Source organism: Harpia harpyja, chromosome 14 (assembly GCF_026419915.1).
Source record: "Harpia harpyja isolate bHarHar1 chromosome 14, bHarHar1 primary haplotype, whole genome shotgun sequence".
NCBI lineage: Eukaryota > Metazoa > Chordata > Aves > Accipitriformes > Accipitridae > Harpia > Harpia harpyja.
The window spans coordinates 16693485-16709944 of record NC_068953.1 but is presented as its reverse complement, the minus strand read 5'-3'; the positions used below and the strand labels follow the sequence as shown (position 1 = coordinate 16709944).

General features: G+C 51.3%; 1 protein-coding gene across 6 annotated transcripts; it reads left to right on the top strand.

Annotated features, from left to right (window-relative positions):
* The first annotated feature begins 1078 nt into the window (after positions 1-1078).
* Positions 1079-14836, top strand: PAQR5 (progestin and adipoQ receptor family member 5). Of its 6 annotated transcripts, XM_052808420.1 has the most exons (10): positions 1108-1580; positions 3393-3481; positions 3808-3860; positions 4342-4574; positions 4784-4911; positions 5042-5247; positions 5919-6045; positions 10787-10883; positions 11411-11552; positions 12180-14836. In XM_052808420.1, the coding sequence occupies exons 4-10, from the start codon at positions 4524-4526 to the stop codon at positions 12425-12427; spliced, it is 999 nt and encodes a 332-aa protein (XP_052664380.1). In that variant the 5' UTR covers positions 1108-1580; positions 3393-3481; positions 3808-3860; positions 4342-4523; the 3' UTR covers positions 12428-14836. The 6 variants fall into 6 exon arrangements, with proteins under 6 accessions (XP_052664384.1, XP_052664380.1, XP_052664385.1 ...); XM_052808424.1 differs by lacking the exons at positions 1108-1580; positions 3393-3481 and adding an exon at positions 1079-1097; XM_052808425.1 differs by lacking the exon at positions 3393-3481 and having other exon boundaries at positions 4419-4574.
* The last annotated feature ends 1624 nt before the right edge of the window (positions 14837-16460 follow it).

Genomic DNA, 16460 nt, shown 5'->3' with positions numbered 1-16460 from the left:
GGTTATCCATGATACAGCTCCTCCTCTGAGCAATGCTGTGATGAAATTGTCTTCCTTCTACTGCCGGGGGACAGCTTTACTTTCTTCATCCAAATAAAAGGGCTGTTTATAAACCCAGCCTTGCATGGGCTCACACTGAAGCGTAAGCATCGGCTTCTGCTGGCATGCATCCGTCCCCGCATCCCCGGCTCATCTCCTGAGCTCTTGTTTGCTGCCAGGGATGAATTTCGTGGTAGCAGAGGTCATGGCCACAGGGTGTGGGTTTTGCTGGTGGCATCTGGCTCTCTGCATGGGGGTCCCTTCATTAAGGAACCTGTTACTGGACCTGTTGGTGCAAATCCCCGTGCCTGTCCCATAGCTGCCTCCCGCCAGTGGGTCAGCCAGCGTGGCTCTGACATTGGGAAGCGGGCATGCTCTCAGCTCTGGGGCATCCCTCATGGTGGGAACAGCACCCAAAAGGAGATGGCAGAGCCCTGGGAAGCCGTTGTCCGAGGGGAAGCTGTGCTGCAATGCCGGCGAAGGAGGGTTAACATGCTTACCCCCAGAAACTGATGTCAAGAGACTTTCCCTTGTGATTAAAATGCAGGACAGTGCTGCACATTCACCAGCCCTGATTTCATATGACCCTTAATGCTTCTCCCCGTGACCCGTGAGCAGTGCATTACGCTGGGCTCCAGTTCTTCCAACTACTTAGTAATACAGGAGCAATGCCCATGCATCCCTCTCCAGTGACTCACAGTCCTCAATCTACCGCTCTATTCAGATATTGTGAAACACTTTACCAACGGCTGCAGTAAAAGTAGAGGCTTTACCGGGGAGGAGAAGGGGAACCACGCTGGGGTTTGCAGCCGGCGCTGGCGTGGGGAGAGCCGGTGGCTCTGGCTCCGCGGTGACCGAGGGGACCCCCATCGCCCAGCCGGCTGTGGTCCTCTGTCCAGCTGGGAATGATGTAAGAACTCTTTCCAGTTTGGGAGCACCTCCCTCTTCGTCTACGGGAGGGTTTTAACTTTACAGTCTCCTCGGAGGCACTTAAGCAAATTTTGGGTGTTTTCCAGTGCTAAAGCAGAAGGGCCTGGGAGCTGAAGATGCACAGGGAGGTCTGTGAGTTAATATTTTTTCCTGCCTGTATTCCACTTCCTTGCAGCCCGGCTGAAGCTAATCCAGAGCACAATCTAAGAGCGTTTGGCCACAGTTATTTCCGGTTTTATTTTGTTGCCTTTTTCCTGTTCCACTAAAAGACGAGCCAGAATTAATTTGCTCCTAATCTGGGAAAGCAGCCGGCAGGGCTGACCTCCGTCGCGTCCTTCCCCCCGAGCCCAGCTGGGGTGTGGGGACTGTCCCGCCGGGTGCCAGCAGCAAGCAGGGGTTTTGACAGAGCCTCCTTGCCCTTCCTGCCGGGCTGCCGGTTTTGGCAAAACCTGCCCCAGCCCGCTTGCTTGGCTGCCTACGCCCCGACTAGGCTTCCAACGCGGCTGGGCCATGTGGGCTGTGTTTGTACACAGATGAGTAATACGGTCTCCCAGAGCCAGCGCCGGCGATAACACAGCATCCGACCCAGCCCCGCTCCCAGGAGCAGCGCCGTAAGTACCGGCCGCTCTGCTTTTTCCCCTGAATCATTTTGGCTTGCTGCTTTTCACGCTACTCCAGGGATGCTGAGGGTTTGCACGGCACGATGCTCGCCCGTGGGTCTGCACCGGGAGGCTGGGAGTTTTTCACACGCGCCGTGAAAAGATGAAGGTGGGAAGGAGCTGTGTGTGACAGGGACAGTGCTGCAGGGGCCGGCAGGACTTTGCTTTTTCTCTGCCCTCCTACAGCACCAGCAGCTCGTGGCTGTGCTGGTCGCTTGCAGAATTTATGGAAGTTTCACTCAGCAGTGTTTTAGGAGCGGGACGGGGCACTGAGACGTGGCCGTCCCCTGAGGAGGACGAATGAAAGCACTGGGTCTGGCAAAGAGCTCAAGCACGTGCCTGAGACGCACTGATTTTGGAAAGCCTTGAGCTTATGCGTATGCTCGGAGCTGCGTGCTCATCTCAGATCCGGAGCAGATACCAGCAGCCACCCGCAGCAATAACAACCTCCTACAAAGCCTCTGTTGTTCTGCTGGAAAAGGTCTTGGCATGTCCCATGTTGCTGATGCTGGGGCTGAGCACTCAAAGGAGCCCAGACGCTAGTTTTACAGTTCAACTAGTCTCTCTCCTTGCGCCGCCGTAAGTCATAAAAGTTAATAATTAACAGCTAAAAATATTTTTCCCTCCATTGAAAGGCACCGGCTGCCGGCTGGTGCTGGCGGGGAGAGCTGTGCCGTGCGAGAGCTGCTGCAGCCATGCTCCACGCACGCTGGAGCCAAGTCTGGACACGCGGTGGAGGGACGGTGACAGGGGACATGTCAGGGCTCCTCTCGCCAGAGACAAACCGCAGCCTTTAAGGGTGAAAGCCGGTGCCAGGCAGGAACCTTCCCTGGGTGAACTCGGCACAAACCAAAGGCTCCTGGGCTGGACCTGCAGCCTGCGGTGCCTGACATCCCCACAGGGCTTTGTGCATGGCCATGGGGGGATGAGGATGAGGAGGAGGAGGAGGAGGCATCCCTCATCCCACACCGCTGCCATGGGAGCACTTCTCCCCGGGTGGAAAAAGTCAGCTGAAGGAGGAGGAAAACACGGGACTGCAGGGTGTGCCTGGGCTGCTGCTGCACCCCGCAGCTCCGGTGACTCATTTTGCTTTTAAAAATACAAGTTCTTCGTTAAGACTGGGCCCGGTGCTTCCCACGGCCTTCTGCAGAGGCAGCCTGGTGTGCGGTGGGCACAGGGGACCAGCTCCCTGCTTTAGGCATGGTTTACCTGGGTTGCACCCAAGTCCACCCAGCTCGGGGCTCCCATCCAAGGGCTCTTTGCAAATCAGGGCTCCTGCACCTCACGACGTGCCTTTGTGAAGAGCTTGTGCGGCTTCCTTGGCTTCACTGAGATAACAGACATTATTTTTGTTCCATCCCATCATCACCTTCATTTGTGTTTATATCAGCCATGCAGCAGGGATAGGCAAAGGCTGCCTCTGTGCCAGGCTGCCCTTTATTTCTGGAGCATGCAAATAACCAACCACAGCCCTCGTTCCCTGCCCTCACTCCGTGCCCTCCAGCTGGGTCCTGAGGCTCTGGAGGCCACCGCAGGGTTCAGGTCCCTTTTCCCCATGGAGAAGTGCAGGAATACTGGGGGGGGGGGGGGGGGGCTGCAGGCTCTGCATAGCTTTAAGGCAGCGTTCTTGTAGTTCAACAGCCGAGAAAAAAGCCTCTGATTTAAGTCTAATCTTTAACTAAAGGCATTTCCAGTTTTATTTTATGTCAGGTTTATTGCTCTCTTGCCTCGTTAATTTTTTCCCTTCTGTTAACCACCTCCCAGCCACCTCCCTCTCTCCAGGCACTCCCCGCACACGGTGGCCCATGGCATTTTGCCCGTGTCGTACCAGAGCTGCTTGGCCTCGAGGAGGGGTAGAGTATGGGCGGGGAGGAAGAGCAGGGGAAGACGAAGGGTAATGCCAGGGGCCAGGAAAGGGCAGCAAAGGGGTTTATTTGGGACTAGCCAGTCTCTGTGCAGCACTGGCAATGCATGCTGATGGCTGAAACTCGGTGTGTCCCGATGTGAAGTTATGGGACAGCTGGGGCAGCCGAATCGCCATCCCAGGAGCAGCTCTCAGGAGGCTGATCTCACAAGCCGAGCCTCGGGCTCCCTTCTCACCCAGCTTCCCCTGGGCCAGGTGCTCCCTTGCAGAAGGGCACAGGAGATGATGATTTTCTTTTTCACCTTTATTTCACAGACCGGAGGTGGAGGTGGAGGGGGGAGAGGCAGCGCTGCCAAAGCCATCAGCAGGTAAGAGAGGGAGGCGTTGGGGCCGGAGGGGCTGCACCGTCGATGTACCAGGACGTTCGATGGGGAGCTGGCAGGGGGGAACCAGCCCATGTGCTGCCTGGGACCCCATGTCCTCCCGGCTTCCGTGAGGGGACCTGCCTGCACCCCCCAGCCCCCCAGCCCATGCCCAGGGCTTTTTGTGCAACTTTGAGGTGCTCTGGGGACACGGGCGCTTGTTCCTGCATCACCCCTGGCTCTGTTGGGGTGATAATAGCGGGGGTCAGTCCCTCGGGGTGGTGGGCACAGGGACATGCTGTCCTTGTCCCCCTGCCCCTTTCGGATACAGGTGGTAGGGAGGGATCCCAACATCCCCTGCAGGGATGGATGCCGTCTCCCCTCCCCATGCCATGGGAAGCCCCCAGGAAGCATTTAGCCACGTGCGGGTTTGGGACCCCGCATGGAGACACTGTGCCATGTCCCCACGAATGCTTGTCTCCCCCAGGCCACCCATCCTGAGCTCGAGGAGCATCGCTTCGGCCGTCACGGGGCAGCCCTGTCCCCATACCATCGCTTCCCCAGCAGGGTGTGAGATGCAGCCAGGCGGGGTGTGAGGCACTGCCGGGGCTCGTCCCCAGGGAAGCCGAGCCGAAAACGTCCCTTGGAGCTGGAGCCCTGACCTGCGCAATGCTGAGCCTCAAGTTACCCCGGCTGCTTAGCATCAACCAAGTGCCTAAGGTCAGAGGGGAGCTTTTCTTCCCTAAGTCCAAAGCTTGGCGGGATTTTGGGAGGTGACGGGCAGCCCCTCCCCAGGACCACCTCCCATGGCAGAGGGGACATGGTTCTGTCCTCGTAGCAGGGTCCTGGGTCCTGAATCACAGGCAGCCTTTCGGCAGCCTTCCTTCCTTCTCCTCCGACTGCCACCAGTACCAGTCTTTGCCTTGCAGGGGTACCAGGAGCAGGGGATCCTCTTTGGGTATCGCCCCCCCAGAAGCTCGGCAGCAGACTGCCTCCTCAGCGTCTTCCAAATGACGAATGAGACCCTAAATATCTGGACGCATTTTGTACCTGCCTGGTAGGTACCATGCTCCGGGTCTTCAGCATCTGTGGGAGGAGGTGGTGGGTCTCTGTGGTGGGAGCAAGGCTAGGGGACCAGGGACAGGGGACACCCAAGGGTGCAATGCTCACCTTCCTCCATCCCACAGGTACTTCGTATGGACCCTGGTGGGGCGGCTGCGGGGGCCAGGGGGCCGGGAGGACCCCCACGCCTGGCCCCTCCTCGCCTACCTGCTGACCTGCTGCATCTACCCCCTCGCCTCCAGCTGCGCCCACACTTTCAGCACCATGTCCACCCGCGCCCGGCACATCTGCTACTTCTTCGATTACGCGGCTCTCAGCATGTACAGCTTGGGTAGGGACGGGCATGTCTGCGGAGGTTTTGGTGGGGTGCCAGACCCCAGCACTTCCCCGGGGCAGCAGGAGCTGAAGCACAGGGAGGCATCAGGGATGGGGCTGAATCCCGAGTGCTCAGATGGCTCGTACCCACCAGACAAGCAGAGCTGGTGGCTGCTTGCGTGTAGTTTCCACTCCTCCTCTTCCTCCTCCCTGCAGCCTGGTGCTTGGGAGGGACAGTGAAGCATCTCTGACGCTGCCACAAATAATAATTTGGGGCTGGATTTCATACTGGGCAGCCCTGGGACAGAGGCCTGGCTGTGTGACACTCTTCGGTCTTTGTAGTAAATAGAATAAGGAAAAAAAACACATTAAAGACAAATGCTGTCAGTGAAGTCGGTGGCACCTTGCTGGGCTGCAAGCCCCGAGTAAGCAGCAGCAGCCGGGGTCTTTGCATGGCACAACATGCCTCCGGCTCCCCAGGGAAAGGCGTCTGCAGGAGCTGGCTGTCGGGGCGTCTGCCTCATGCTCTCCATAGCTACTTAGCCGCTCCTCTACCTTAATTCATATCTCCCTTTCTTGAGAGAACCCAATGCCAAGTGCCAATTTGAAGGTTCACAGCTGTGCCCAGGAGGATGCTGAAGGTCCTGGCAGGACCTGGAACTAACTGAGCACCTCCTATATTTCCAGGGTCTGCGCTGGCATACTCGGCATACATTTTCCCAGCAGAATGGATCAACAGCACTTTCCACCACTGCTACATCCCCATTGCGGTGTTTAACACTGTCGTTAGCACCAGTCTGTCCTGCTATTCCAGGTAAGCCTCTGCTTTATCTGCCATGATGACTACAGCATAATCATTAATTAGTATTATTAATAAAGCTTTTCAATTACAGGCTGTATTGTAACAATATGAGCGTTCTGCTTAGGAAGGGAAAGAAGAGGACTTTTGGCTTTGGAAGTGTGTTGCATGTGGGCACTAGGAGAGTTTGATGATCAAAAATGCAAACAAATGAAGTAGCTTTAATTTTTGAAAGTTCAAAAGGTAATTTTGTATGGTGTATGCCTGGCAGGAAGATACCCACCTCCAGCACCTTGTTCATGCCGTTGTTTTTCTAACATAACCTGCAAAAAGGGGTGGGCTCCAGTGCCCCCAACATTTAAGCATGTCTTTAGGTTTAAACATGATGTTAGTCCTGCCGAAGGCATGTATCAGCCTAAGTGCTGTGTGCGTGAGGGTGTGTTTATATGTGCGTGTGTGTGTGTATATGTGTGTATAACAGATTTGCAGAGGAGGAACTTCAACATTCTCGCAGCCGATTGCTTCATTTTTAAAGCATGAGCAGCATTGTGTGCGCGGTATTTTGTTCCTGAATGGCATTCGACAATTTGTTTGGAATAACTCAAATGTCTAAACTCTTTGGCTGATTTCCAGTGATACATGCTGTGCTAGATCTCTAGCTGGATTGGGTTTTGCTTAATTCATGGTAGATACCCCCCTGAAGGCTGTGTTTGTAAAGCACTCATGTCTGTCATTGCGACGACACACAGTTTGCTTTGCAAAATGTACAATTCCTGTTTTCACAAGCGGTGCAAATAATTTGGCATTATTCCTTCCTTCTATTTTGGGGTGTCATTGTATTTTGGGGTGTCTTTGGCATGTGGTCACCTGTCGCAGCATCACGTAACCCCAGGGGTCTTTTCCTCCCTGGCTGCCGTGGCCTGGGCAGCCCCCCCAGGACCCCCCCAGCACAGTGCTGTGTTTCGATGCTGCTGCCTCGGCAGGGAGAAAGATGCTCCCATGCCCTGGCAAACACAGCAGGAAGAAATCACGCTGCCTGGCTGGCTCTGCTGCAAGAGGGTGGGATGCAGCAGGGTGGGATGCAGCTGAGCATCGCCATGTTTTCCCAAGAGGGAGAGTGCCAAGATCTCAATATTCCTTGCAGATCCTGCAAATTTGGCTCATTTAAGTGTCTGTTGAGTACAGGAGGATTTACTTGCCTTTTAGTCTGTGGGTTACTCACTGGAGTCTTCTCCCTGGGGTAGAAGATTTGGACCTATCCTTGGTATTACTGAGCAGTACTGCAAACTCAAGGGTCTCTCTTGGATCACTCAGTGGATGATGCCAGTTGGGGCTTGGTATTTTTTCCTTATATTCCTCATTTCTTTCTCTTTCTTTTTCTCTTTTCCCCCTCTTATTTTTGTCTTGTGCGTCTCTTTATTGTCTCATTAGATGGGCTTAGCAAACGAAGCTCACTGACCATGTGCTAATCCTAGTACTTACCACTTGAAGATAACACTTAGGAAATATCAGCAACTTGAGATCAGTTCCAGATTAATTTGGATTGTTAAAAAAATTCTTGATCTGCAAATTTAATTGTCAGCATCTATCTACTACAAAACTGTAAGTACAGGTATGTGAAACACATACAACTATCGCTATGTAATAGAATAGCAGTTCATGTTGTCTCAGTAATTTTCATTAAAGAAGTAGTAAATCCATCAAATGTAGGCTTAAAAAAAAAAAAATCAACAAAGCATCCCTGGGTGAGCAGGAATACTGACTATACCATACCAGTGGGGGCCAGCAATGGTGCTGGGTTGCCCCCACGGTAGTGAGCAGAGAATGAGCCCCCGTAATTCGTCACTGCACCCCGCGCACACCGGGTCATGTCTGGAGACCACATTAGCCATGGGGATGCTGCCCCGGCACACTGGGCTGCCAGCATCCCCATGGCAGCTGCTCTTGTCCCGTGCCCCTCTGCACACCCCATGCGTGTGAGCATCTCAGCTGTGTCACACCAGCCAAAAGGTCCCTCCAAGGTGGGGGCGGTTGGATGGGAGCAGACCCAAAACCGAATTGTGCAATGGGCAGTGATGCTACCGAGCCGGTTGTGCTCAGAGGGGACCTGTCCAGGCACTCCCGCTCCTGCCCGGCTCACCGAGGGCTCAGCAGCAGCACAGCAATGCTGTTGGGGCTGCTCCGCCAACCACACCTTGGGCAGGGTTCTCTTCAGGAACGGGGAGGGTCCGTGGCTGCCAGCGGCCCTGGGTGCACGTGGCACTGCCAGGGACTGGAGTCACTTGAGGAGAGAGAGGTGAGCAGCACGCCTGGCCGTTTCAGAGAGGTTCTTTTGAGGGAAGGGCTCCTGAGCCCAGCTGAGCTTCTGCACCATGGCCAAATGCAGCAGCAGTGTATGCTCAGCCTCTTGCACGCACCCTGTGAAGGTCGATGGGAGTATGGGTTAATGCAGAGGAGGATGCAGCAACGTGGTGAAGGCAGGGGCTTGCAGTGGGGCATCTGAAGAAAGGCATTTGCTAAGCTGCTGCACCAAATTTTACCAACTTCTCAGGAAAATTTTCCAATCCTAGATGGGTGGTTGATGAGCCGACAGTAAGAATTTTTGTATGGTTGGTTTTTGCATCCTGTGCCCTAGGAACATTGAATTGCCAAACAGGGAAACGTATGCAGATGGATGAAATAAGTGTGTTTATCCTTTACGTGATGCTAGATACCTCTGTCACACTGAAATAGAGAGCATCCAACTGCATCCCCCCCCACTGCAGGATGAGCAGATGCACAAAAGGTTTCTTTTATGCTTGACAATTTGACATCTCCCTGCGGACATCCCCATGAAAGCAGAAAAACCTGTATGGGTTTTTCACGCTGAGAACAGAGTACACTTGAACTCTGCTACATCTCACGCCATCCTCTGTGAATAGGGCACTGTCCCCGGGGTTACCGTGCGCCTGGCCATGCGCCCAGGCTGCAATACAGTGGGTCTGTTTTGGCAACAGAGGAGTGCAGGTTGGATCAGTACATGGCCGAAGGAGTGGTAAGATGTGTGGCAAGGGTGAGCACAGCACCGTGCAGCATCAGGCGAGCAGGATGGAAGTACAGCCCTGGGCAGGTGAAACCACGGTAGGAAAATGCAGCAGGAATCATGCAGAAATACAGCAGAAAAATAGAGCAGGAGGCATCTTCAGCATCATCGTGATGTCTTCTGAGCAAGCCACAAGCCATGGTGGAAGGCCAAACCCAGGAGGAGCAAGAGGAAAGCCCTTATGCAGTTAATGGCTCTAGAGCATAAGTTGAAGTGTTGGGGTTTCAACCTGTATTTTGGGTCATATTGACTGAGCCCTTCTGCTTTGTGGGCAGGTCTGTTGTAATTCTGCTCAAGTTAATCACCCTGTTTCCACATTGGGCTAAAACCCTACAAAAGTTGGTCTTTCCCAGCAGGAAGGCATCGGAGGGAGAGGTTTTCCATTCCTGGTCTGGAGCTCCCGTGGCTGCAGCGGGAGGGCAGGGTGATGGGCTCACTGCTGAAGCCCTCCTCGTGGGAGGGAGCATCCCGACAGCCACCCTGCTGCCCCCCAACTGCCCCTGTGGCTGGAGGGGCAGGTATTGGTGTCGGGCGCGTTGACCGTGCCGGTCTTGCCGCGGGCGGCTGGAGACACTGCATGGAGCAGGATGGTTGGCGGCTGTGCCAGCATGTGCTGCTGGGCATCTCCGAGGCTCCCCTGGGCTTTCTGTTTCCAGGTTTCATTTGAGTTGTGTTCTCCATGCGGCAAGAGCAGGCCTGGGGCTTGGCACAGGGCTTGCAACCCAGCTCCAGGTTTTATAACGGCTTTTTGGGGGACCTGGGTGGTCAATTATTTTGTGATTTCAGCTATGAAGTATGTCCTACATTTCAGCAGCGTGATTTCCTGGGGAACAAAATGCAGAATAGTATTCCCTGTCCAGACATACACTTTCCTCCTCATACATGGTATGATTATAACCAACAGGCTGCTTCTTCCATTATAATGGTGATGTCATTAAAAAGTAACTTGTTTAATTAATTTACTTTGTGATTTCAGTAACTCTCTCCATGCATTCTCTGAAATGACAATCGCAAAGTCTTGGCAGGATGTAAAAAAGAAGGATGCTGCGACATGTCGTGCATTTCAGACATAAGCTGCAGTACAGCTTAATTAACAAACAGTGACAATCACATCCTGAATGCTGCATTACCTACAAAGCCTTCCAAACCAAGGCAGATGTATTCTCCTTGATTGCTGTGCTCAGAAAGCTTGGATTCAAAACCAAGAGTGAAAACTCAGTTAAAAACAACTGCAGGGGCAGCAGCTGTTTAAAGACCAGCTCTGCTTCTACCTGCTGATGGGTAATGGTTAATGAGCAATGGTGAAGGAAGCAAAATCAGCCACTCCAGGATGGTGTAAAAAAGACTGTTTTCAGAGCTGCAGGGATGCACCTGCGAGAGTCAGAGCATAGAACAGGGGAAGGTGGCCCCTAAATCCTTCCTCCCCCAGCTCAGGGTTCTGCCAGGGAAGGTTCAGCCACATGAGCTGAGGGTGGTCACAGCTTTAATACTCTCAGCAGACAAAAACCGCACTGCTCTGGCTGAATTCACAGTCGTCTGTGGAAGGATGTATGTGCAGCCTATATACTGCAATTCACGGTCCCTAGCAAATGACTGACAAACAGAATCCAGCGCTTACGTTAGCCTAATCTGCTGTGCTGTGCCATGTCAAATACCTTCTCTGTTTGCCTCTAGGTTTCTGGAGGTGGAGCAGCCCAGGTTCAGCAAGGCTTCCCGCACCCTGGCCTTTGTGTACCCATACCTCTTCGACAGCATCCCTCTCTTCTACAGGGTATGCCTCCCACGGCCCATATTCACAGCACCGAGACATTTGCTTGCTGCAGGGTTGGAAATATCAGCTGCTTCATCTTAGTCTGGAAATATTTGGGAAAATATGCCAGCCTTCTTTTTTTTCAAAGGAAAACAAACTCGGGCAGGAAAAGAGATTTGGTTATTTTTTCCTGCACCTACTGATAGGCAGATTCCTTCCACTTCAAAGCGCTACGTTCAAACTTTGCCCATGCTGGAAAGTTACTGCCTTTGAAAGCTGCAAGTTTTCCAGTTCCTAAACTGGAGCGGGGTGGGAATTTTGCTGCAGTGAGGTCTAAGGACAGGATGTGCAGGGCTGGGACTTGCATGAAATGGAGGCGACAGCTCTTGTATTGAGCCCTGGGTCTTGCACCGTGTGCCCTGGTGTTGGGTGATGGGCAGCCAGAGACGATGGGGGCTCAGGGAATGGCACTGCCTCCTTTAGAAATGTGTTGTTCCCCTCTTTCCTTTGCACGGTACCCCTGCACGGATGCCTCTCTGCTGCTGCAGTTCTACTTGTGTGCGGCAGAGAGCTGCACGGAGGCTGCGATCCTGGTCCACTACAAGCACACCATCTTTGCCTTCCTCACTTGCTTCATCTTCGCTAGCCATCTGCCAGAGAGACTTGCGCCAGGACACTTTGATTATATTGGTAAGTGCTGAAAGGGTAAGTTGGCATTGTTTTCTCATTATTTTCAGGATGAAAGCGCATTAATGCATGAGTGACTCCCAGAGGTTATAATATATTCCCTGCTGGAAATTCAAAATGTTTTACATACAAGATAGAGCAGTCCTGCCTAGGTAAAGTGGGAACAGCTCCGGAAGTGTGCTGTTTTCAAAACGTTTCACAGAGGGTTTCTTGACCACAAAGCGCTCATTTCTCATGCAAAAAACTCACCTGTGGCACAGCAGTGCTTCACAGTGCCATGTCAGGGCACTGCAGGAGCAGCCACCAAGGAGACTGGATGGCAGTCCTGGCCACACTGGGGTTTTCCCTGTTCCCCCCTCCACGCCATGCACAAGCACAATGCTCCTTAGCACATCACATGTGCCAGGACCGCAGCAGCAAGCTGCATGTCCCTTGCTTCCATTACAGCTGGCTGCGTTTTGGAAAGGAAGATCTCTGTGCTCTGGTGGTGCAATGATAAAAGCCACAGAAATTAGCAGAATAAATATTTAAAGGCAATGGATGCTAGGCAGAAGGTCTGCTGAGCCCTCACGGCGGTGTCTTAATGAAGCCCAAGGAGTTTCTTCGTGAGTGCTTTTGGCTTTGTTACAGGGCACAGCCACCAAGTTTTCCACGTCTGTGGGATCATCGGCACGCACTTCCAGATGGAGGCCATCATGATGGACATGGCTGAGCGCCACGACCGGCTCCTGCCCACCTCGCTGCTTCCCTCCTCCCTGCAGACCCTTGGGTCGATGGGCATCTGCATGGCTGTGAGCCTGGCTGTTATTGGGCTCTGCTCGATGTCCCTGAGCTTCATGCCAGAGCCTCTGCACAGAGAAAAACCACATGGGCATTAGGCTTCAGGTCTAGATAGTATTTATGCTGCTCCACAGGAGACACCCTAAACAATACATGTATGGTATGGATGAGGAGGAGTTTATTTTCCTACGCTCTCTGAGAAAATGTTTATTTAAAATTTTCTCAAGAGCGAAACATATTGCACTGGTTTTTGTACATACAGCTTTAAAGCTGGGAACAGATTACGAAATGCTTTTAGTAGAGTTGCTATTTCACCACAAGAAATATTTAAAATAATCTTAACTTTTTCTGTAAAAGGGAGAGAAGTGCTAATACTTTCCAAAGCAATAGGCATTCATCAGGTCTGCCTTACGGAGGAATCGGGGAGGCAAGTGAACGTGGATAACACCAGTCATCTGGTGACACAGATGTCCTTGTCATCAGTTTAGACCAATAGCCAAGACTCCTTGGCAAAGGCACGAGCAAGAGCTCTCCCAGGGGCTCCCTAACTAAGGTTTTCACCTTGAAAGTGGCATTATTTTGGAGATTAAAACCTCAAATATCCATTTAACACAGCCTTACACTAAACCCAAGTGCCTGACAGATGTGGGATTGAGAGACTAGAGTTTGCCTACATTTTAAATTCAGCTATTTTTAGTCATTACCCAGAGAGAGTTATTCTGGAACTCTCCGTGGGACATTCCTCCAGAATAGCTTTTTTTCTTTTTGACCAATTCTGGTGCATAGGTAAGTCCTGGAAAATTAATTCCCATGGGAGAGCCAAGCTCCTGCCTGTGTGGGCGATGTGACTGCCTGGCGGCTGATGCAGCCCCAAGCACAGAGCATGGGGGGCACCGTCCGTTCCTCCTTGCACCGGACACCTCCGTCCCATACTCACAGCCGGGCTCTTTCTCTAACCTCATTTGTGGCATCAAAGGTAAATGGAGGAAGAAATACCTGCACCTGCCAGGTGACAACACGGGCTTCCTTACAAGCACTGTTTGGTACTGAGTGTTTAACACGGGTGTGAAGCTGCCTACAGGCAGCTGTGCTGTTCAGAAAAGGTGTTTGACACCGTGTTGAGGGTGATGGCTGAGAAATTCATGACTGCCATGTCAAGACATCCTCTCCTGGGTGTTTCTGGAGGCAGGATACTGGGCTAGATGGACCCTTGGTCTGAAGGTGTGACTGATGGTAGAGCCATCACCTCTGAAGCTCTCTAGCTTCTGGTCCCACTCGCATTGAAGAATGTTTTTCTTTTCATAAGGGAATAGGATGGGGGTGTCTGGGGAGAATAAAACATCAGCTGAGCAAGAAGTGGGAGTCTGTACAGCATAGAGATGTGAGCATTGTTGGATGAAAGGCAGGAGTTAGAACAGCTGAGCTGGTAATGCACAGGGGACCAAAACCTGTAATTTTAAAGCATTTCCAGAGTTAGACCTCTGCTTACCCAGCAATAGCCCTGTGCTCTGGCGGTTGCTCCTCACTTCCCTTTGCTGCTGCACCTGGATTTTACAGGCAGAAGCAGAGAGCCCTGGAGAGAGCCCGGAGGTCTCAGCCTGGTCTGGGCAAGGGGGAGGCAGCCCACGGGGAGAGCTCAGCTGGTGGCTCCAGCGACGGAGGTTGTCATGTTGGATTTACCTAACACCGTGCAGGAGGTACAGGAACATGTGATGCAAAGATTACTGCTAGGGAATATTATCAAGCTTCTTGATAATCATACGGGTGTATAATTTGTTTTGTGTATAATTGCCTCTATCAAGGTATAATTGATGCACTTTTGAGTGATAATACAATGGCTCGTTAAATATATTATGGGACAAATAAGTCTTTCGAAAAATAGCTTTCTTTTGAAAGCTGACCAAGATTTATATTAATATTTATAAGCACTGGAACATAATTGTTTATTCAACAGTTTTATTTCATTAAAAGAGAAAACTAATATAACTATCGCACTGATATATGCTAACCTGATTTGTATAGTTTCATAAAAATACCGCCTGTGAAAATTAATCACTTCAGAGATAATTGCTAATAATTGCAAAGCTTATTTACCTTGTGTACTCATGTGACCGGAAAGGAATCTGGCTCTGCATGCAAGACATGATTTAAGAGTCTATAAAATTTACAGGAATCATTACACATTTTTTCTTAGTCATTTAACTTTTGAATTTGGGAAGTCCTCTCATCCTCTTTGGGTGAAATTATTTTTAGGAAAACTACATTAAAAAAAACCCCCACCATATTATAGACTACCATAATCCCTCTGGATCCTGCAGCGCTGCGCATGGACCCTTTGTCTGGCATGTACGTTATGCACTGAACGAGTGAATGTTTGATCTTGAAGCAGCACAGGTCAGCCAGATTTCTTCTTCAGCTGGAGACAGACCTCCAAAAAGCTATTCAATGTACTAAATTTTATTCACATAAAAAATAAAAAATCTGTGTCAAATTGTTACAAGTAAATAATACAGGATATTTATGTGCTGGAACATGTTGTTTCATTGTGTCTCTGTGCCCAGTCCAGAGCAAATCCTAAACAAAACTATTAACTTTATGACCAAATCCCAGAGAACATCACTCAACTGCTCTTCAGCCAAGCAGGTTTTACTGCCCTGATGAACTAGGCAGATACAGCAGATTTTTAGGTCTATCGAGTTCCTTTGGGTTAAGGTAAAAGGTGAATCTGAATATTGCTGAATAATGCTTAATCCAAAATGAGCTGGAGTGAGGGTATGAAATTGATTGTGGCAGGACTGTTTTCTGGAGCACGTCCCCGGGCGAGGCAGGCACTGTCGTTGGGCTTGCTGTACCTTCAGTCTTGGGAAAGGCGTCTGGTGTGTGCGAATTGTTAGCTTGTTTGTAAAACCACCTTTCCTCCTCTGACGATACAGAATTGTGCTCTCATACATCCTGCGTGTATCATCTTCCAGGTGGATATCAGTATGCTGGGTTTAATTTATTAAGTCCTAAGTGGTCTGGGATCCATGAGAAGCAAGACGCTGCCGTGGCTGTCAGCAGAAGAGTGAGCTGAGTTTTTTGCTGCGAGAAGTGCAGCTTCAGGCGTCATTATCCATTAGTTCCGAGGGCTTTGGGAATTCAGTCTGGTTTGAGGACAGCAGCCCCATCTTACCAGTTTTAGGGTGCAGGGGAAGGACAGTTGTGGCTTGCAAGGTGCTCTGTGACAGTGGGACTGCACGTGGGGCTCTGGTTCTGCTCCTGGGGAGGCCAGTTCAATTTTGACCGCTTCTATCTTTGATGTGTGCGATGAGAACATTAAGAAACGTGTCTGTTTTGATGTATTTTAAAACAGTGTTTAAGAAGTGAAGGTTGGCCCGGGACACTAGCTTCTTCTGATAGTGGTCACAGTAAAAAATACAAGACCGCTTGCTGGGATTTCTTTGGATTTTCTTTTTTTTCCCTTAAGGGGGTAAGCTTACTTGATTTGGTTAATTTGCACTAAAACTGAGAATTGACTGGAGTCTGTGGTTTGAGAGAGACTGAGTTCAACCCACAGGAAGCCTTAGAGCTGCTACCCAGGGTTAAAACCCAATTACTTCATCCTTTACCCCAGTTTCCCCATTTGAATTAGAAGAGCATTTCCTTGTCAGGAAGTTAGGTCTTTCAATGGACTTGTTTGGCCGGGATTTTTATGTGTGTCTTAACTTCACATTTTAGGCTTTATTTTCCACCATTAAGCATCTCCTACAGGCAAGGAAATAACTAATTTACCTCCAGGCAGGTAGCAGCTTAGCCACAGGGAGGCCCTGGCCCAGCGAACTTGCTGGATGACACCTCTCCTCCTGAGCCCCAACCTTTATTTCAACTGAGCAAATAAAAGAGGCAAATATAAGACAAGCCAGAGCCCGGGCAGCCTTCCAGGGAGAGCCTCCCCTGGCCTAGCATGAAGAAGCCCTGGCCTAGCATGAAGCCCTGGCCTTGAACTCCAGTGACATTATTGTCTCTGTCCCTGCTCCAGTGTATGGTGGCTTGGCTGGTGGACAAGCGGCCCCGGGGTGGGATGGCGGGGTGCGGAGGGGCGGCTTCCCGCTCCCCTGTGGGGCACCCAGAGCCCTCAGCACGGTGGCTTCA